The sequence below is a fragment of the Sorex araneus genome, chromosome 8 (genome assembly GCF_027595985.1).
Source record: "Sorex araneus isolate mSorAra2 chromosome 8, mSorAra2.pri, whole genome shotgun sequence".
NCBI classification, from domain to species: domain Eukaryota; kingdom Metazoa; phylum Chordata; class Mammalia; order Eulipotyphla; family Soricidae; genus Sorex; species Sorex araneus.
This window is the reverse complement of record NC_073309.1, coordinates 41516663-41538584: the sequence shown is the minus strand read 5'-3', so window position 1 is coordinate 41538584 and position 21922 is coordinate 41516663. Positions and strand designations below refer to the sequence as shown.

The 21922-nt window shown below is 46.7% G+C and overlaps 1 protein-coding gene across 1 annotated transcript; it reads left to right on the top strand.

Annotated features, from left to right (window-relative positions):
• Positions 1-967: 967 nt before the first annotated feature.
• On the top strand, positions 968-18617 carry LOC129406840 (igE-binding protein-like). The gene is given in 4 exon segments (XM_055146416.1): positions 968-1058; positions 2417-2478; positions 7662-7766; positions 17118-18617. Coding segments are annotated over 4 exon segments (1605 nt in total). The 3' UTR covers positions 18465-18617.
• Positions 18618-21922: the final 3305 nt, after the last annotated feature.

The window sequence follows — 21922 nt, the reverse complement described above, 5'->3', positions numbered from 1 at the left end:
ATCTTCATCTTCATATTTGACAAAGAATACAACACTTTCTACCTCCACCATAAAAAATTCTAAACACAGAAGAACAATAACCTAGGTTGGATAGAGCTTCTAAAGAAAATGGAAAGTGTACCAAGCAGCTGATCTACACCTGCAGCAGCTGAAGTTGGAGAGACTCACCACCAAGTCTATAACAGGAACCATGAACAAGCAGCAAAAAAATCCCGCGACACTTAGTGAATGGAGACAGTAGCCGGGAGGACTCAACCAGCACTGAACATCTATATAGTCTCTCAGATAAGGGCTTTATGTTTTCAACTTTTTTAATTGGATGACTATGATTATACACAAGAGTTATTCAGAAAATGTTTCAACACAAATACCTTGTCCAGTGTTCCCAGTTTCGGCCCACCCCACTGCACCCCCACCCCACCTCTAAGGCAGGCAGTATTTTTCTTTACCCCTTTCAGGGACGGCTGTTGACCCTACTGTCACAGATAAGATGTCACACGTTACATTACCTTCTTTAAGTGCCTAGTCCTAGCCCAGAAGGACCACTTCCCTCTCTCATTGTCAGTGTTCCCTTTGCTGGCCCGCTCCCTTCCCAACCCCAGTGGCAAGATTCTAGAACCTAAGAGAACTAAGATGCAGTTCTGCTCTTGACTTCCATTCAACAGAAGGCTTTAGGAGCTGTGGAGAGCCTCCATGGGACTGCGCCTCACAGATGGCGCCTGTTTCCTGTTATTGCATCTGTACTTCATAAACAACTCCTAATAAGGAAACAGGATGTCCTGCCATGCCCACGGGGTGTAACTAGCCTATCAGCTGCAGACACTTGGGCATAACCAGCAGCGAGAGGGATAAAAAGGGGGGGAATCCGCCTAGCTAGAGGCTCCTCTTCTTCCTCATGCATGGGAAGGTTCCTGAATAAATCGCTGTAAGAAGAATCTCCGGGTTGCGTGTTTCTTTGCTGGTCGAAATGGCGCGCAACAGCTGGTGGCCCATACGGGGAACCAACTTCCATCGCCCTTTGGTTGATTCAGAACTTGCTGCGATTCAGGGCGGTACCGGTACGTTCCTGTGGTGAGTCAGGACAATAAAGTCCACGGAAGTTGTTGCTAGTGGGATGGATGTGTATGTTTTACTTGCAGGCTGGATTTTTTTTTTTTTTTTTTTTTTGCTTCTTCGGGCTTTTTGTTTTGCTTTCTGTGACTGCATTGAGGAGTAAGCGTCTCCCTCTCGCTTTCAATATCACGGGATATTCTCCATCCACACATTTGAGGACTGCCCTTACCGATTTGCTTGCTCAGAGACAGATCCACCTTCGTGGGGCGAATATCGAGATTTTCTTACGAGAGGTGGATCATGTGGCGCCTTGGTTTTTGACCACTGGCTCCCTTACCCTAGCCAGTTGGGACAAATTGGGCAGAGACATAGACTCAGCTTGGGAAAGAAAGGAATTACTGCCTGGTGTCCGCCCTATATGGAAATTGGTCAAAAGTTGCTTAGAGGATCGGAAGTGCTGTGAGGCCGTACAATTGGGACAGTAAGTGCTAGAAAAGACAAAAGAGGAATTGTCGGACAGAGGCAGCCGTCATAGCATTGTAGCCTCTGAGCTAGAGGATAATTCAGACATAGATAGCGAGGCCTCTAGGGGAACTCCACTGACACAGGGACGTGCCCCAAAAGAGAGGAAGGCCCCAAGAACCATCCACGACCTGCCTGTCTCTTTATCCTTCGCTACGTCAATTTCAACAGGGACGGGCTAATGGGGATTCTGACCTCCCTATTGAGGAGGAAGCTGCGGCATATGAAAGTGACCGATACTTGCTGCTAAAGGGCTCTGAGGATGATCCGCTCCCTTATCATAATAAACCAGGAGGCGGGCATTCCTTCGAAAATCCCGGGCTCTGGACAGAGGTTAGGCGAGAGCTGCAGTTAACTTATCCTGTTTTTGAAGATAATAATCAACAGCGATATCACAAGCCCCGAGATTTTAAAATAATTAAGTCCTTGGCAGAATCAGTAAAGATGTATGGAGCCAACGCGGCATTTACTTTAACTCAAGTAGAAGGCTTATTCAGATATTGTATGACCCCAAATGATTGGCAACAGGTGGCTAGAGCGGTGTTGACGCCCGGACAATACTTGGACTGGCGCACTTTCCTAATGGAATTTGCAAATGAGCAAGCAGCAACCAATCTAGCCCAAGGAGGGGCACGAGCAACCTGGGATAGAGACATGTTATTTGGACTTGGCAGATTCGCCAATCAGCAGACCGGGTATCCCCCAGAAGTTTATACGCAGGTGAACCAAATAGGGTTGAAAGCGTGGAAGGCTCTACCCAACCGAGGAGAAGTCAGAGGCAACCTTACCAAGATAGTTCAAGGGCCCCTGGAACCGTTTTCCAAATTTGTTGCCCACGTAGTCGAAGCTGCAGGGAAAATCTTCGAAGATACGGATGCTGCAATGCCTCTCATAAAGCAGTTGGTATTCGAACAATGCACTGCTGAGTGTCGCAAGGCTATTGCCCCCTATAAGAGTCTGGGACTGGAATATTGGATGAAAATATGCCGAGAAATAGGGGGTCCCCTGACCGCCGCAGGCTTAGCTGCGGCTGTCATGGATATTACCAAGAAGGCTAAGGGACTCACCATAACCTGCTATAAATGTGGAAGAACAGGGCACATGAGGTGGCAGTGTCCTGTAAAAAACAAAGCTATAGGACCTAAACCCAGCCTCTGCCCCAAGTGTAAAAAGGGAAACCATTGGGCAAATGAGTACAGGTTTGTGAAAGATCCACGGTCAACCGATTACAAAGCAACATAAGGGATTCAAAAAACGGTTCACGGAGCCCACGTCCCCAGGGCCCTCAAATATATGAGGCGGCTCAAGTTTCCGAGGGATGGCCATCTCTGCAATACCCCAGGGACACGGGGGAGCCTCTAAGGCTGGGGCTGGAATACTGGATGAAAATACGAGCCGTCACTCCTATGGTTCTCACTCTGCGAATGGGAGTACAGCTTTTAGAGGCAGGGAAACTTGCCCCTTTACCGAATGAAATTATAGGATTGCTAATAGGCTCCCCCGAAGCAGTTTTAAAAGGCTTGTGTGTATATCCTGGCATAGTTGATCCCAACCATTCTGAAAGTATTAAAATCCTAATTGAATCTTCTTGCGGAATTACTGCCATCAATCCAGGAGATACTGTTGCCCAAGTTATTCTCCTTCCCGCCTTGGGTGGGCAGACATGCAATGGTAGAAGAGCTTTAAATCAAGAACAAACTGAGGGAGCTTTTCTTGCTTTAGGTATGCATTCCAGACCCATGATGCAATTAATAGTGGAAGGAAAAAGGATCGTGGGACTCCTTGACACTGGAGCGGACCGAAGCATAATAGCCACTAAAGATTGGCCTCCCGCTTGGCCCGCACAGGCTTCTGCTCAGCAGTTGCAAGGCCTGGGGTACCTCAATACCCCGGAAATGAGCGCACGACACCTCACCTGGAAGGATGACTGAGGGACAACAGGATAGCTTCCAACCCTTCATACTAAATTTGCCCTTTTCCCTTTGGGGACGAGATGTTCTAGCTAAGATGGAAGTTAGGCTTTGCACTCCCTCGCGCCCTATTGCCGTTTCTGCTGTCCAAAATTATTGTAGGGGCCGCTGTGGAAATCATCCCCCTAACATGGCTAACAGAAGAACCAGTGTAGGTTCCACAGTGGCCTTTATACTCTGAAAAGTTGGACGTAGCTGAAGCCTTAGTTAATCAACAGTTATCTACTGGACACTTACATTCCTCTGTATCCCCCTGGAATACTCCTATTTTTGTAATTAAAAAGAAATCCGGCAAATGGTGCTTGTTGCATGATCTTCGAGCCATTAATGCTCAAATGCGCATGATGGGGCCTGTACAACATGGCCTGCCTTTATTAACCACTTTGCCAAAAGTTTGGCATGTAATTACCATTGACATACAAGATTGCTTTTTCTCGATTCCATTGCATCCACAAGGTATTCCCCGTTTTGCGTTTACTTTACCTTCTAAGAACCATGAGCAACCAGATAAGCGATATGAATGGGCAGTCCTCCCACAAGGAATGACAAACAGCCCTACTCTTTGCCACTTGTACGTAGGTTCCATAATAGCTCCCTTGCGAAAGTGGTTCCCAAAAGTACAGTGTGTACACTATATGGATGATATCTTGCTGGCAGCAAAGTCCGAGGATGCTCTTAAAGACGCCCTACTTAAACTGACTTCGCTCTTACAAAATGCCAACCTAATTATTGCCCCTGAAAAAATTCAAAAGGGAACAGTTGTCCAATATCTAGGTACTAAGATAACCCCCAAAGCAGTACATCCTCAAAAAATTACGCTTCGGCTTGATCATTTACACACACTTAATGATTTCCAACATTTTGTTAGGAGACATTAATTGGATAAGGGGATACCTTAAATTACCTATGAGTTAAAACCTTTGTTTAATATACTTCAAGGTGATCCCTCTCTTTCTTCCCCATGGACTCTCACAACCGAAGCTAGAGAAGCCCTTTGCAAAATTGAGCAAGCTCTTACCACTGCCAGCAATACACGCGTGCAGCCTGAGTTTCCCATTTTACTTTGTGTGCTTCCAACATATGGGCAGCCTACTGCAGTCCTATGGCAGGAGGGACCCCTTCTGTGGATTCATCCTAGGGTCTCTCCGGCAAAAGCCGTGGAGTTATACCCTGCAGCTGTAGCCTGTTTGGCTATGATTGGTATTCAGGACTGCTTGCAACATTTTGGAAAACTTCCAGATACTCTTATAACCCCCTATAATTCCACTCAAATAGTTTCTTTGTGTAACTTACGTGATGATTGGGCTATTCTCCAATTTTCTTTTCCCAATATTATTGATAATCATTATCCCAAAAACCCACTAATGACCTTCTTTAAAACCCATCTGGTAATTTTCCCCAAAGTCACCTCTTATGTACCCCTTCGGGATGTTCCGAACATCTACACTGACGGATCCAGTACAGGCTGGGGGGCTTATATGATAGAGTCAGGATCCCATTCGTATGCAATTTCCAACTACGTCCCCTCAAGTTGTGGAACTTCGCATTGTCTTGACAGTGTTTGAACACTGCCCCTTTGCTTTCGATTTGATCTCTGATTCACGATACGTTGTAAATGCTCTTTGCTCACTCGAGGTGGCAGGACCTATAAAGGCCTCCAGTTCGATAGCCTCCTTGTTAACTGCTTTACAGCAAATTCTTTGGACCCGTGTAAAACCAATTTTTGTCACACATATCCGCTCTCACACAGACCTTCTGGGTCCCTTAGCAGAAGGCAATGCTTGTGTTGATGCACTCACTAGACCATCTTGTTTTATTATTCAGTCCCCTCTACAATTAGCAAAAAATTTTCATGACCGTTTCCATTGTTTCTTTTTGGACCCTTCAACATAGATTTCAAATCCCTCGAGCCGAAGCTTGGGCAATTGTTTTACATTGTCCACACTGTGTCCTTTTACTTCCTGCCCCCTCCATGGGCATAAACCCTCGTGGTCTTGTGCCTTTACGCATTTGGCAAATGGATGTTACACATTTCTCGGAATTTGGCAGGCTCAATTATCTCCACGTATCCGTGGACACGTACTCCGGTATCATTCATGCCACTCCCCTTCCTGGAGAGCGTTCCACAAATGTTATCTCTCATTGCCTTGAAGCATGGGCAGCCTGGGGCATCCCAGCCCAACTGAAAACAGAAAACGGTCCGGCATACACCTCTGCAAAATTCACCGCATTTTGTGCCCAGATGGGAGTATCTTTATCTCATGGCCTCCCGTATAACCCACAAGGACAGGGCATTGTTGAGCGTGCCCATTCCACCCTTAAAGTATGCTTGATAAAACAAAAAGGGGGAGTTGGCCTGGGACGGCCCCCTCAAGAAAGAACCTCTATTGCCCTTCTTACTCTAAATTTTTTGATTCTTGATGATAAGGGCACTTCTCCAGCAGACAGGCATTCTTCAAAGATCCCTGTGTGCCAAGGATATGTTAAATGGAAAGATATCCTTTCTGGTGAATGGCGCGGCCCGGACCCCGTGTTAACCTGGTCCAGGAGTTCTGTCTGTGTTTTTCCGCAGGACAGGGCAGAACCAGTGTGGATTCCTGAACGCCTGACACGGAAGACTTCGCCTCCAGTAGACCAAGATGTGGAAACTGGTGCTCCTGCTCAGCCTGATACCTGTGACGATACAAGCTAAAGAAGCAGCTTTCTGGGCCATTACTACAACATGGCCTGTTTTGACGCCTGTCTATAGACTATCCCCTTCTTTACCTACTTTCTTCTCTTCACTGTGTGAATTAGACCTTCCCTGCACTTTGCCTGATTTTATGCATCAACAATATCACCCTCTCACTCACCCCACAAGGCAACTCTACAGGGCAGGCGCATGTCCTTCCCTCCATTTCTTCAAAGAGTGGGCGGGGGTGGGAGCAATTCTATCTTTACTGCTTCTCGCTGCTCTGGTTTTTGCCTGGTGTCTGTGCAGAATGCGGCAAGAACAACTACATACAAAGGCATTGTATTTACAGCCATTCGCTGCCCTGGAAGCACAGCAATCCCCGCAGCTTTGGCTTGCATCTCTGAAACAATCTCACTTCGAACAATCAAGTCTAGCCGGATGTAGCAAAAAGTATTATGCAGCTGAGAGTCCTTGACTGCAGGGGACCTCCTGTAGTTGAGGAGTTTGAAAGGGTGCATCCTACCCCACCTGACCCTTGGACCAACCTAAGACAGGGACCTACAAGCGAGAGGGCTCCCAATGACAGGTAAGGTCAAGGGGGCCGAGATGGCTAGCAGACTTGCTGTTCTAAAACAAAAAGAGGGAGCTGTGGAGAGCCCCCGTGGGACCGCACCTCACAGATGGCGCCTGTTTCCTGTTAATGCATCTGTGCTTCATAAACAACTCCTAATAAGGAAACAGGATGTCCTGCCACGCCCACAGGGTGTAACTAGCCTATCAGCTGCAGAAACTTGGGCATAACCAGCAGCGAGAGGGATAAAAAGGGTGGAAGCTGCCTAGCTAGAGGTTCCTCTTCTTCCCCATGCATGGGAAGGTTCCTGAATAAACCGCTGAAAAGAATAATCTCTGGGTTGCGTGTTTCTTTGCTGGTCGAAGCGGCGCGCAACACCTGAGTATAAGGAAGAACTCTAGAATAGGAACAAGACTGCCATCAGCAATAGCACAACCAGAGCCCCTCCCTTCGTACAGCAAGAGGGAATAGGAATAAACAACTATAAAGTTCCAACTCTATACTTCCATAACAATATGGAGAAGCAGCGAAAATCCCCTCCACAAAGAGAGGGAGAAGAAAAGATTCCAGAAACCTCAACAGGGGCTACTAACATCTACAACCTCTCAGATAAAGAATTCAGAGAGGAAATCTTGAGAGTCAACGTACTCCAAGCAACCATGGAACAGACATCCAATAAATTAAGGAAGGATATGAATGAAGCACTGGAACGGTCTACCAAAAAAAATGCAGGAAGAAACGAGAGCAGAAATTTCAAAGCTACGAACAGAAGTCACACAAATAAAGGAATCGGTAGATGAATTAAGACCAGTGTACACAAGAAGCTGTACAAGCCTAATGTAAAAATACACATTCTCCAATGCTTCCCTAGATACCTCACATAAGTCACAGAGAAATACCTGAGAGGAAGGACGTATTCCAGAAGAGCAAAAAGGTGACCACCATTGATCAAGCTCATCCAGAACCCTTTCTTGCAGTAAGAGGGAACAGTGCTAGTGAACTGGAGGGTCCCACCTCCATACAACCACAACATGAACAAACAGCACAAATCCCCAACACGAGGAGAGAATGAAGAAGAGTCCAGAAGCCTGAACAGGGGTTACCCACAAATACAATCTCTTCAATAAAGAATTCAGAGATGAAATGCCGAGGATGATCAATGAACTCAAAGGAGCAGACATCCAGTGAATCAAAGGAGAACATGACAGAAATAGTGGAATGAACAGCCAATAAAATACAGGAAGAAATGACAGCAGAAACAAGAAAGTCACAATCAGAAGTATCACAATTAAAAGCTTTGGTAGATGAAATAAAAAACTCAGTGGGTGCCCTTGAAGGGTTTGGCCACCAAAGAGTTAAATTTCAAAAGAACCAGTTGTTTGCTTCTGCTAACTTGCTAAATTGCCTTTTGTAACTGCTCGGCAGCTTTGCGGATAGTGCACTGGGCTGGACCCAAGGCCAACCGGAGGGGCGGAGGTGCTAGAAAAGCAATTAAGTAATTGCTTCCAAGGCCAACCAGATGGACGTGCTAGATAAACAGTAAAGCCAGGAACTGAAAATATACTATCCGGTCACACCATTCTTAGAAAAACAACAGGACCTTGAGAGCTGGGTGGTCCGGCTTACTTTCTGGGCTGGGGCTCTCAGCCCCTACCTGCTTCTAGGTACACTGCTGAGCCCCAGCATGCTGGTTTGAATAAACCCCGTGTGTTTGCAGAAAGAGTTGTCTCAGTTGTCTCGGTCTCGTTCCTCCGGGCCTCCCCTGGATTGAGGTCTGCTCGACCCTAACACCCTCAACAGCAGAAAGGCTACAGCCGAAGACAGAATCAGCCAGCTTAAAAAAAAAAAGAAAAAAAAAAAGAATCAGCCAGCTTGAAGATGAGCTGAAGAAAGCGTACAGGCAATACCAAACAATGGGAAAAAGACCTCAAAATAGCTTTAGGGCGAATCAGAGTCCTAGAGGATGATTCCAAGAGAAACAATAAAGAATCATCAGAGTACTAGGAAGACAGGGAATCAACCCCAATGAAAAAGCCAGTTGGGGCTGGAGTGATAGCACAGCAGGTAGGGTGTTTGCCTTGCACGTGGTCGACCCGGGTTCGATTCCCAGCATCCCATATGGTCCCCTGAGCACCACCAGGGGTAATTCCTGAGTGCAGAGCCAGGAATAACCCTTGTGCATCGCCGGGTGTGACCCAAAAAGCAAAAAAAAAAGCCACAGTTAAAGAAATCATTGCTGAAAAGTTCCAAGAGCTGGAGAATGCGGCCATCCAGATTCAAGGAGTCTGAAGGGTGCCAGCTAGAAGAGACCCTAATAAAAAGACTCCAAGACATATCTTAGAATGATGGATGTCACTACAACACTGCAAGCAGCAAGGTCAAAGAAGGAAGTCACATACAAAGGAATACCCCTCAGATTCACAACAGACCCATCAGAGGAAACCCTCCAAGCCCGAAGACAATGGTGGAATACAGTGAAAAAATTCAATGAAATGAACATCTCACCAAGAATTCTCTATCCAGCTAAACTCCCATTCAAACCTGAAGGAACGATACACTATTTTTTGGATAAACAGCAGCTCAGGAACTTCATAGACTCAAAACCAAACCTAAAAGGACTAAAGGGGCTACTGTAAGACAAGAAAACCCCCCACAAACACAGCAAATCTCTACAGAAAGACACAAAACCCCATGACAATCTCTCAGTGTCAGAGGTCTAGATGCACCAATTAAGAGACACCGAGTGACAAAATGGATTCAGAAACTGAACCTAGCATTCTGTTGTCTACAAGAAATAATCTGAACAGTCAGAGCAAACACAGACTCAAAACCAAGGGATGGAAAGCAATCCTGCAAGCAAACAACTCCCTCAAAAAAGCTGGGGTGGCCATACTAATATCCGACAACATAGATTTCAGGTTGAAAAAGATTAGAAGGGTGTTGCAACAATGTTGCAATTTCACCTGAGAGAGAGAGAGGCACTTTACTCGGTAGGTACAGCATGAGACTCTTAATCTCAGGGTCGTGGGTTGTTCCAGCCCCACGTTGGGCGCCATATGTTGCAACAATGTTGCAATTTCCCCGGAGAGTCAGAGGCACTTTACTCGGAGAAGAAATATATACTTTTGGGGGAGGATCACAGGACTGCCTCCGGAGGTTTTGTGTTTTGGCCTGCCGGAGAGCCGCCTGTTCAACCTCCTTTTATTTATTAAATTAACATACAAACCAATCATATTCAGCCACATAGGCGAATATGCAAATCAACCAACGGAAACAGTAACTGCCATTTAAAGTTACAGTAACCAAAACATAAACCGTTTACATCCAGGCCTAGCTAGGCCTGAGATTATGGGATGTTGTATACCAACAGAAGGGACAGCAAAGGCCATTTTTTATAAATCAAGGGATATGCACAACAAGAAATCACACTCCTAAAAATGTATATGTACCTAATGAGGGACCCACTAAATATTTAAAACTGATAACAAATTTTAAGGAGGATATTGCTAGCAATACAATAGTAGTTGGAGACTTCAATACCGCCTTATCACCCCTCAATAAACCAGTAAGAATAAAACTCACCAAGGAAACATTGGCTTTGAAGGAAGAAATGGGAGAGGGCTAATAGATCTACACAGGCTTTACATCCCAAAAAGAAAGAATACACATTTTTCCCCCAGTGCACACGGAACATTTTCCAAAATAGGCCATGTGCAGGGTCACAAAACAAACCTCAACAGAATTAGGAAGATAGAAATTGTATCAACTATCTTTTCAGACCACAACACACTGAAGGTAGAAGTTAATCATGCACAGAAGCAGACAACCAAATGAAACATCTGGAAATTGAACAGCTCAATCTTGAACAATGAGTGGATCAAGAAGGAAATCAAGGAAGAAATCAAAAGATACCTGGACACAAATGAGAATGAAGACACTAGTTACCAGAACGTATGGGATGAGCTAAAGCCATGTTAAGGGGGAAATTTATAGCTCTGCAAGCGTTTCTCAGGAAGGAAGAGCCTACAAAAATAACTTGACTTCACAACTCAAGATCTTAGAAAAGGACCAACAAAAGGAGCCCAAGCCAGGCAGAAGGAATGAAATGACAAAACGTAGAGCATAAATTAATGACATGGAAACCCAAAAAACAATCCAAAAGATCAATGAAAACAAGAGCTGGTTCTTTGAGAAAATAAACAAGACTGATAAACGACTAGTAAGACAAAGAAAGAGAGAACCCTAATAAACCGAATCAAATGAAAATGGGGACAACACAACATAAACCAAAGAAATTCAAAAGATCGTCAGAGACTACTTTGAAAGTCTGTCTGGCAGAATGGGAAAGAATAATTATACCCATCTGATAAGGGATTAATATCCAGGATATACAAGACACTAGTAGAACTGTGTAAGAAAAATACCTCCAACCCCATCAAAAAATGGGGAGAAGAAATGAACAGAAGTTTCCTAAGAAATACAAATGGCCAAAAGACACATGAAAAAATGCTCTACATCACTAGTCATCAGAAGCGATGCAAATCAAAACAACAATGAGATATCTCACACCACAGAGACTGGCACACATTCAAAAGAACAAAAGCAACGAGTGCTGGCGTGGATGTGTTGTGTCTTTCACTGTTGGTGGGAATGCCGACTGGTTCAGCCTTTCTGGAAAACAATATGGACAGTCCTTCAAAAACTAGAAATTGAGCTTCCATATGACCCCGCAATACCCTTCTGGGAATATATCCCGAGGATGCAAAAGAGCACAGTAGAAATGACACCTGTACATATATTTTCATCGCAGCACTGTTCACAATAGGTAAAATCTGGAAACAACCTAAGTGCCCTAGAAGAGATGACTGGTTAAAGAAACTTTAGTACATCTACACAATGGAATACTACGCAGCTGTTAGGAGAGATGAAGTCATGAAATTTGCTTATAAATGGATAGACATGGAGAGTATCATGTTAAGTGAAATGAGTCAGAAAGAGGGGAACAGACATAGAAGGACTGCACTCATTTGTGGAGTATTGAATAACATGACAGGAGGCTGACGCCCAAGGGGAGCAGATACAAGGGCCCGGGGGATTGCCCCATAGCTGTAAGCTTGCTTCATGAGTAGAGGGGAGAAGGCAGCTGGAATAGAGAAGGGATCACTAAGAAGATGATGGCTGGAGGAATCAGTCGGGATGGAAGATGCATGCCAAAAGTAGATAATGGACCAAACATGATGACCTCTTAGTGTCCGTGTTGCAAGCCATAATGCCCAAAAGTAGAGAGCAAATATGGGGAATATTGTCTACCATGGAGGCAGGGGGAGGGTGGGAATGGGGAGCTATACTGGGGATATTGGTGGTGGGCAATATGTACTAGTGGAGGGATGGGTGTTTGATCATTGTGTGACTGTAACCTGTAGGATTACATAGCTTCAGGTAGTTTAGGTTTATTGGGTTACTCCCATCACAGTGCTCCCATTCCTCTGTGCTTATTTGTAGCTTCTTTCTTAGTGTTCTGTTGACTTGTAAATAATGTCTTTCTCTTCTCCTTGAGTCCTTTGCATAGCTTATTCAGAGCAAGTCCTTTTTGTATGGACAAAGAAAGACATTTATTAATATGCCTTTGCAATTGGGATTTAATTGGCTTTGAATATTATTAATTCCCGGGCATCTGCTTTCATGACTGTAGCCTTGGTTGCCCTCAGTTCCTAGCCCTCTAAAAGGCAGGGTCCCAACGGGGGACGAGACGGACCCAGGGCAAGCGGTAAGTTATGTGCTACCCTGGCATCGAGATGGGCCTGGCCAAAGTGCCTCATTCTTAACTATAAGTTAAGAGTCTGATCATGGACAAGTGTTGTCATGATCTTAAAGTAATGACGAGACTAGGACCCTGGTAGGGATAGGAAAGACTAATCTGGCCCGGGCACTGTAGTCTGAGATTAATATGACCCCAGGAGAGCAATTCTAAAAGTTTAGTGCATCTCTTGCTATGCCCATACAAAATGATTAATATTATGAATGCTCATATGTTTATTGGACAAGGAGAGGAGAAACACAACCATGGGATTTCATCATTGATGGGTCCTTCTGAAAAAGTATCTGTCCTAGAGAATAGATGTTCTGCTATTGTTATTGAACCTTTCGTGCCTAGCATTTTATTTTCATAAACAACACCTGTTTCTTGTTAATTTACAGTGCTTGGAAAACAACTCCTAATAAGAAAACAGGATGTCCTGTCACACCCACAAGGTGTAACTAGCCTATCAGCTGTAGAAACTTGGGCATAAACAAGCAGTGAGAGGGATAAAAAAGGGGAAGTCACCTAGCTAGAGGCTCCTCCTCGTTTCTCCTCTTTTCCATTTCCCCTCCTTCCCAATGCATGAGAAGGTCTCTGAATAAATCTCTTCAAGAAGAATCTCCGGGTTGCTGTTTTTTACAGTAACCCAAACATGAAAGTTTGTAACTATCTCACAGTGATTCAATAAAAATAAAATAAAAAAGGAAAGTCTGACATGAAACAAGAGAACCTAGAAGAAATGGATAAATTCCTGGATTCCTATAATCTCCCGAGACTGAAACAAGAAGATTTGGAATACCTGAATAGATCTATCACTATCAAGGAAATTGAAACTGTAACCAAATGTCTTCCTTGGGAAGACAAAAGCCCAGGTCCAGATGGATTCACTAGCAAATTCTTCCAAACATTTAAAGAGGACCTACTGGCAGTTCTTCTCAAGCTTTTCCAGGAAACTGAACAGAAATACTCCCAAAGAGTTTCTATGAGGCACATATCACCCTAATACCAAAAGTAAATAGAGACACCACTAAAAAAGAAAACTACAGGCCGATATCCCTGATGATTGCTGAAGCAAAGATCCTCAACAAAATATTAACAAATAGAATCCAAATCATCAAAAATATCATACACCACGAGCAAGTGGGATTCATCCCGGGGATGCAAAGATGGTTTCACATTTGGAAAATCAATCAACATTTATCCATCAGATCAACAAAAGAAAAGATAAAAACCATTTGATCATATCAACAGATGCAGTGAAAGCATCTGGCAAGATCCAGCACCCGTTTATGATGAAAACTCTCACCAACATGGGTATTGAAGGAACTTTTATGAAGGAACTTTCCTCAATGTAGCCAAAGTCATCTACCACAAGCCTATGGCAAGCATTATCCTCAATGAGGAAAAACTAAGAGCCTTCCCTCTAAGATCAGGGCCAAAACAAGGATGCCCACTCTCAGCACTTCTGTTCAATGGAAGTCATCTTATAGGGAATGGGATATATTGAATCAACTTGTTGTGAAATATTGTAAAGAGAAAAAAAGTGTCTCAAGAATCGCCTTTTTGATTAGGGCTACTGCTCGAAAAACAGCTCTCCCAATAATATGGAAACAGGTTGAACCTGTTTGGGTTGAGCAGTAGCCCTTGCAAAATGATAAACTTGAAGCTTTAGGGAATATGGTTACGGAACAGCTTGACCTAGGACATATAGTTCCTAGCTCTAGTCCCTGGAATTCACCTGTATTCATTACTAAGAAAAAGAATGGTAAATGAAGAATGTCAACTGATTTAAGGAACGTTAATGACTGTATGGAGCCAATGGGCCCCTTACAACCGGGTCTATCTAATTAAAATGATCCCAAAACAGTGGAATATTATAATTGATTTAAAAGATTGCTTCTATACCATCCCTCAAAGGGAAGAAAATAGAGAAACGTTTGCTTTTACTGTGCCTTCTTTAAACAATAAACTTTCTACTAAAAGGTATCAGTGGACTGTTTTGCCACAAGGGATGATGAACAGTCCCACAATGTGCCAATATTTTGTTACTCAACCACTGGATATAATAAGAGCACAGTATCCCAAAGTCGAAATTATTCACTATATGGATGATATTTTAATCACTGCTGCACTCCAGACCAATTTGCAGAAGGTTTATAGGTGGTTTATGAAGCTGCAATTTACAAATTAGAATCTTGGGGTCTTAAAATTGCACAGGAAAAAATTCAACATCAGGTTCCTTGGAAATTTCTGGGAAAAATTATATGGGAAAGTAAAATCAAGCCACAAAAGGTTCAAATTTGAAGAGATAATTTGAAAACTTAAATGATTACTTAAAAGTTACTTGGAAATATAAACTGGCCTTCTCTGGAGATATCAACCTATGTCCTACAAAATTTGTTTCATAAATTGGAAGATGATTCCTTTCTTCCTTTCTTAATAATTCAAGGCAACTCAACCTACAGCTGAACATGAATTGGAAATAATTGAGCAAATTGTTAACAAGGCTCAGCCAGATAGAATAGATTCTTGAAAAACTAAGTCTGCTAGTGTTGCATACCTCACGCTCTCCCACCGAGATTCTTTTACAAGGCACTAATATTGTGGAATGGAGTTTTTTGCTTTACAAGTTTACTAAATCATTGCTCACTTATGTGTCTAAAATATCTCAGATAGCAGCATCCCGCGGGCCATGCATCCTGATCCCAGCCACCGCCCCTCCAGTGCCGAGCCGCCACCTTCCTCTCCCAGGTATGTAGACCTCTATTGACACCCCCTCATCTACTCATCCGGAACACCTTTGAACCCCCTAACCACAAAACCATGAGGATCCGTTAGGAGAACTTATTTTCTTTGCACCCCACATCTGAGGCACTAGTTATCCCAGGTCTCACACATACCTATCAATAAGCCACTGCCACTCACAAAGATAGCATGATTCTAGGGGCCTTAACATAGCACTGTCATCCTGTTGTTCTTCGATTTGCTCAAGCAGGCACGAGTAACGTCTCCATTGGGAGGCTTGTTACTGTTTTTGGCATATCCTATACGCCACGGGTAGCTTGCCGGGCTCTCCGAGAGGAATGGAGGAATCGAATCTGGGTCGGCCGCACATGCAAGGCAAAAGCACTACCCGGAAGGGGGAGTATATATAGATACCCCCAGACAGCAATTATCCACAGCACTGTTTACATTTTTCACACTGTACTGATAACATAACTCCTGCAGAAGTCCAAAATAATTTGGAGGGAACATATTCTTCGGGAAAAACAGGCCTGATACAATAAAAAATAACCCAGAAAAAATTGTTCAGAAATATAAAATCCTTTATAAAGATGTAGTCTCTGGTGATTGGATACCAAGCTGAGTAGAAATGTGGGGGCGAGGTTCCCCTTTTATTTCCACAGATAAGGAACACCTTTGGTGTCCTATCAAAAGACTCAAGCTTCTCCATGAATCACAACATAAGACGGCAAACGAAAAGACTGCAGGACAGGATAAAGAGACTCCAGATCAGCCATCAGGCTCCAGACCAGAATGGAACTCCTGGATGCAGATGCCTTCTGGCAACATGGCAAGCAGCAATTCCAACATGAGGGAACATAAACGCCCTGAGGGGCTGGAGCGATAGCACAGCGGGTAGGGCGTTTGCCTTGCACGCGGCCAACCCGGGTTCTAATCCCAGCATCCCATATGGTCCCCTGAGCACCGCCAGGGGTAATTCCTGTAGGGAGCCAGAGCACATTGTGCATGCGTGGCGGCCATGACAGAATGACCTCATATGGGGTGATTGGCGAGAGCCAATAGATGAGCACCACGCCAGAGGCGGGGCAACCAGGCTATATAAGGACTGCCGTTACCCGGGTTGTGGTTCTTTTCTCTTCGTGAGTTAACTAAATAAACGGTTGCAGAAGGATCCTCAACCCGTGTTGTCTCACTCTTTGCTGGCGAAGGGAAATCGCGACGCGGGCAACGAACAACTGGTGCCGAAACCCGGGAAATCCATCTTGCACCGCGAGGAAGAACCCCTCCTCTTGGAGGGAGGATTCAGAACTGCAGGGACGACTGCTCGGAGAGGCGTGCTGCGGACCACTGCCCAGTGTTGGTAAGAAAAGAATGCCCGTTTCCTGGTGGTGGGGAGCACTCTTTGTCCTCCTTATTTGGATTTGCCTTCTCTTTTGCTCTTGTGTCTTTACTATGGGCACTGAGGCGACTTGGAAGATGGTTCAAAATTGTTTGGAGGATGAGGCATGCTCCATAGTGGTCAGGGAAGGCCGGCAGGTGTTGGAAAAGGTCCAAGACAGTTTGTCAGAAACCGAGCGATCAAAAGGGCTGGGCGCGCGTATGAAAATACCCAGCAATAAGGAAAAAGGACTGCCCGGTGGGGGCAAGAAGTTAGAAGGGAGAGGGGAAATAAATAAGGAAAAAGGACTGCCCGGTGGGGGCAAGAAGCTAGAAGGGAAAGGGGAAATAAATGAAACAAATGACCCTCCCGCTGCTTGTGCACCTCGATCCGCCTCGGACGAGGCCGGGGACTTGTACCCCAGGCGTGACGTGGCTGCAATCAGCTTAGACCTTAGACATAGACCTAGACATAGCCCCTCGGAGGATTCCTCCCTTAGTTCCGAAGAGGAGGATTTATTACAGCGAAAAGCGGCCCGTTATGAAGCAACTAGGTACCATCCTCTGGAGTCTCGGGCTCGCGCTGAGAGGGGCTCGACACGCCCCTCGCCTTCCACTCCTCCCCCTCCACCCTATCATGATCCTCCCTTGGACAAGGCACGTCCATCTCGTACTTCCCTGTTTCCTGATAATCTGCGCAGGCAGACGCGATTAGCTTTCCCCGTCTTTGAGGGGGATGGGGACGAGCGCGTTTACACCCAGGTGGAGTTTGCTCAGATTAAGGAGCTAGCGGAGGCGGTCAGGAAGTACGGAACAAATGCCAACTACACCATTTCCCTGCTTGACAGGCTAGCGCGGGATCGAATGACCCCCAGGGATTGGCAGGACGTGGCCAAAGCCACGCTACCCAATAACGGGAAATTTCTAGAGTGGAAGGCCCTCTGGTATGATGCAGCTCAGGATCAGGCTCGCCTTAACCGCAACGCCCGCGATGCCGCGCAGCATGCGTGGACCAGTGACATGCTTACTGGCCAGGGCGTCCATGCAGAGGATCAGATTAACTTACCCTGGGGGGTATATCCCCAGATATCCTTGCTTGCCATAAAAGCCTGGAAAGGCCTTTCCGTATAAGGTGAGACAAGTAACCAACTCACAAAGGTCATTCAGGGGCCTCAGGAACCCTTCTCTGATTTTGTTGCACGCATGACAGAGGTGGCGAGTCGCATTTTTGGTGACTCGGACGCAGCGACCCCCCTTATCGAGCAGCTCATTTTTGAACAAGCGACTCAGGAATGCAGGAATGCCATAGCCCCGAGGAAGGCTAAGGGCTTGCAGGATTGGCTCAAAGTCTGCCGCGAGCTCGGGGGCCCCCTCTCCAACGCTGGCCTAGCGGCCGCCATTCCCTACTCACAGCAGCAACGAAGCTCGGATCCCTCCTGGGACCGCACCTGTTTTAATTGTGGGAAGCGAGGACACGTTAAGCGTGACTGCAGGGCGCCGCGGGCGACCCCCTCTCTGTGTCAGCGCTGCAAGAAGGGCAATCACCCCGCCGACCGTTGTCGGTCCATCCGTGACAATACGGGGCGGCTCCTCCCACCTCTAATCTCGGAGGAGCCAAAAAACGGGAGGCGAGGCCCATGGTCTCAGGGCCTGAACAAGTATGGGACCAGGTTCGTTCGGGAGGCTCAGGAACAGCAACCCAGTGCAGAGTCACCCAACTGGACCTCCGTGCCACCTCCTCCCTCACCATAACCCCTGATTCAGGAGTCCAGCCTGTTCCGGTAGCACCCGTGCAAGAAGCCCCTCCTGGATGCATTGGCCTTTTAGTGGGAAGGACAACCCTCGCAAAGCTGGGTCTTATAGTTTACCCAGGTACACTAGATGTCAGAAAACCGAGCATTCAGGTTTTATGCTCTTGCCCGACAGGCACCTTTGTAATTAAGGAAGGGGACCGTGTCGCGCAGGTGCTCCTCTTCCCGGCTGGTTTTGAGGACCCTAAACGGAGAGGCCCCTTGGAAATCCCCGCCACGAACCCGGTGCAAGCTTACCTAGTCATGGACCTGGCCAAGAGACCTAAACTGACCCTTTCCATTCAGGGTAAGCGTTTTGAGGGCATTATGGACACCGGCGCTGACCGGAGTATCATCTCCTCGCACTGGTGGCCTAAGGGCTGGCCGGTGGCTGAGTCTGAGCATGAGCTTCAGGGTCTAGGTTATACCCAATGCCCTTCCATGAGCACCCAGGTCCTCACCTGGCGTACTGATGAAGGGAGCAAGGGTTCCTTCACCCCATATGTCCTGCCTCTCCCAGTTAACCTTTGGGGCAGGGATGTCTTAACAGCCTTAGGCATAGTCTTAACCGATCAGTACTCCCCTCAGGCACGTAAAATGATGCAGGGCATGGGGTACATACCAGGAGAAGGACTAGGAAAGAATTCCAGTGGCATCACAGAGCCTATCACTGCGGAGGGAAATCAAGGCAAAACGGGGCTGGGTTTTTGATCAGGGCCACTGGGGCGGAGCTACCCATTCCCTGGACCACGAGATCCCCGGTCTGGGTGCCTCAGTGGCCCCTGCCCCTAGATAAGCTCCAAGCATTAACAACTATTGTGGCAGAACAAGTGAAAAAAGGATGCGTTGAGCCCTCCACTTCCCCGTGGAATACCCCAGTTTTTGTCATTAAAAACGATCAGGCACCTGGAGACTTTTGCACGATCTTCGCGCAATTAATGCCCAAATGGAACTCTTAGGCCCTGTACAGCGGGGCCTCCCCTTGCTTTCCGCCTTGCCCGCTAATTGGTATCTCTATATTATTGATATTAAGGATTGCTTTTTCTCCATTCCTTTGCACCCTGCAGATTGCCCCCGCTTTTCATTTACTGTTCCTGAACTTAATCATAAGGGTCCCGACTCTCGATATCAATGGAGAGTTTTACCCCAGGGCATGGCTAATAGCCCCACTATATGCCAGCTATATGTCCAGCGAGCCCTGCGACCACTTAGAAAGCAGTTCCCTCAACTTTATGTTATACATTATATGGATGATATTTTGTTAGCGTTTCATAATAAGGATACCCTGCAGGAGGCCTTCAAGGTCCTCAGAGATGCCTTTGACGAAAGGAACTTATAATTGGCCCCGGAGAAGGTGCAATTTTCTGATACTGGCTCCTTTCTGGGAACCACTATCTACCCAAAGTACATCATGCCTCAAAGGATTCAGTTACAGGCGCGAGATCTGCGCACACTCAATGATTTTCAGAAGCTATTAGGGAACATTAACTGGCTGCGCCCCTCCTTGGGGGTCCCTTCTGGGGATATGGCCCCTCTATTTAAAATATTGGAGGGGGACCCCACCCTGGACTCCCCCAGGGAACTAACGCCCGAGGGGCGGGTGGCACTACAGAAAATTGAGCAAGCGATTAGTAAAGCCCAGCTGTCCAGGATAGACTATCATCATCCCTGGCAATTATGTATTTTTCCTACTCGAGGCACTCCCACAGCTGCTCTGTGGCAGGATGGCCCCCTTCTTTGGATCCATCCACATGCATCCCCTGCAAAAAGTATTGTTTCCTACCCTGCTGCTGTGGCTGATTTGGCTCTAAAGGGACTTCAGCGCTCTTTGGAACATTTTGGGCTCCACCCGGCCAAGTTAATTATTCCCTATACTCTGCAACAGCGTCAGGTTCTGGCGGCCGAACATGACTCTTGGGCCATATTGTCCGTGGTCTTCAATGGGGACATTGATAATCATTTCCCCCAACATCCCCTGGCCCGCTTTGCCACCTTACATCCTTTGATTTTCCCCAAAGTTACAGTAAAGCGCCCTGTCCCTGGGGCCACCACTGTCTATACTGATGGCTCTAAAACAGGCATTGGGGCGTACTTGGCCAAAGGACAGGTGGTTCGTAGGAACTACGGCCCGCGCTCACCACAGGTGGTCGAGTGCAAGATTGTAGCAGAAGTCCTTAAATGCTTCCCAGAGCCTTTGAATCTGGTGTCTGACTCCATTTATGTGGTAAATGCCCTTAAAGTCCTTGAGACTGCTGGCGTTATAAGGGGCAGAGGCCCCATGTCCCAGATTTTTCAGGAAATCCAGCGCAGCCTTTTGCAGTGCTGCAACCCAATTTTTGTGACGCACATTCGCGCTCACAGTCACCTCCTCGGCCCTATGGCGTTGGGCAACGCTCTTGTAGACGAGGCTACGTGCCCACTGGCCTTACTAGCTGAGCCGATCCAACAAGCGAAAGACTTCCACGAGAAGTTTCATGTTACAGCTGGAACTCTGAAGCACAGGGTCCAGATTACTCGCCAACAGGCTCGGGACATCGTGACTGGGTGTAAAGACTGTGTCCAGTATCTCCCTGCACGGGCTGTTGGGGTTAACCCGCGGGGCCTGCGACCCCTCCACCTCTGGCAGATGGATGTCACCCACGTCCCCAGCTTGGGTAAGGCTCAGTTTGTGCATGTTTCTATTGACACCTGCTCAGGCGTTCTTATGGCCACGCCCCTGGGTGGGGAGAAGGCCACTCATGTTATCCAGCACTGCCTGGAGGCCTGGAGCGCCTGGGGCAAGCCTCAGGTCTTGAAGACTGATAATGGACCGGCCTATTCCTCCCAAAAATTCCTGCTATTCTGTGCTCAGATGCAGGTAACCCACGTTACGGGCATTCCTTATAACCCACAGGGCCAAGCCATGGTTGAACGAGCACATAGGACCCTGAAGTCTTACTTACAAAAACTGAGAGGGGGATGGGAGGACGTAGGGTCCCCCAGAAGTGCTCTTGCACTTACTCTTTTTGTGCTCTATTATCTGATTTTGGATGACTCAGGCAATTCGGCCGCAGACCGCCATGTGGCCCCTCCCCGCACTCCACCTCTGCTGGTTAAGTGGAAGGACACTATTGATAATACCTGGAAGGGTCCTGACCCTGCCCTGATCAAATCGAGAGGCGCGGTGTGCGTCTTTCCACAAGAAGCCGCGCAGCCTTTTTGGGTCCCTGAAAGATTGACGCGGGCCCTGAAACAGGCTACCCCGACTGAGGAGGCGGTTGACACCGAGTCCGCAGAATGCTCCAGGGTGAACCCCTGAGAGGGATTCTCTCTTTTCTTCTTACAGAGAACATGCGGCTCGTCGTCCGGTGCCGACCCTGCGGGTTTGCAATAATGATCCTGCTGCTGACTGTGCAATCGACGGAGGCCGGATTGGGCCGG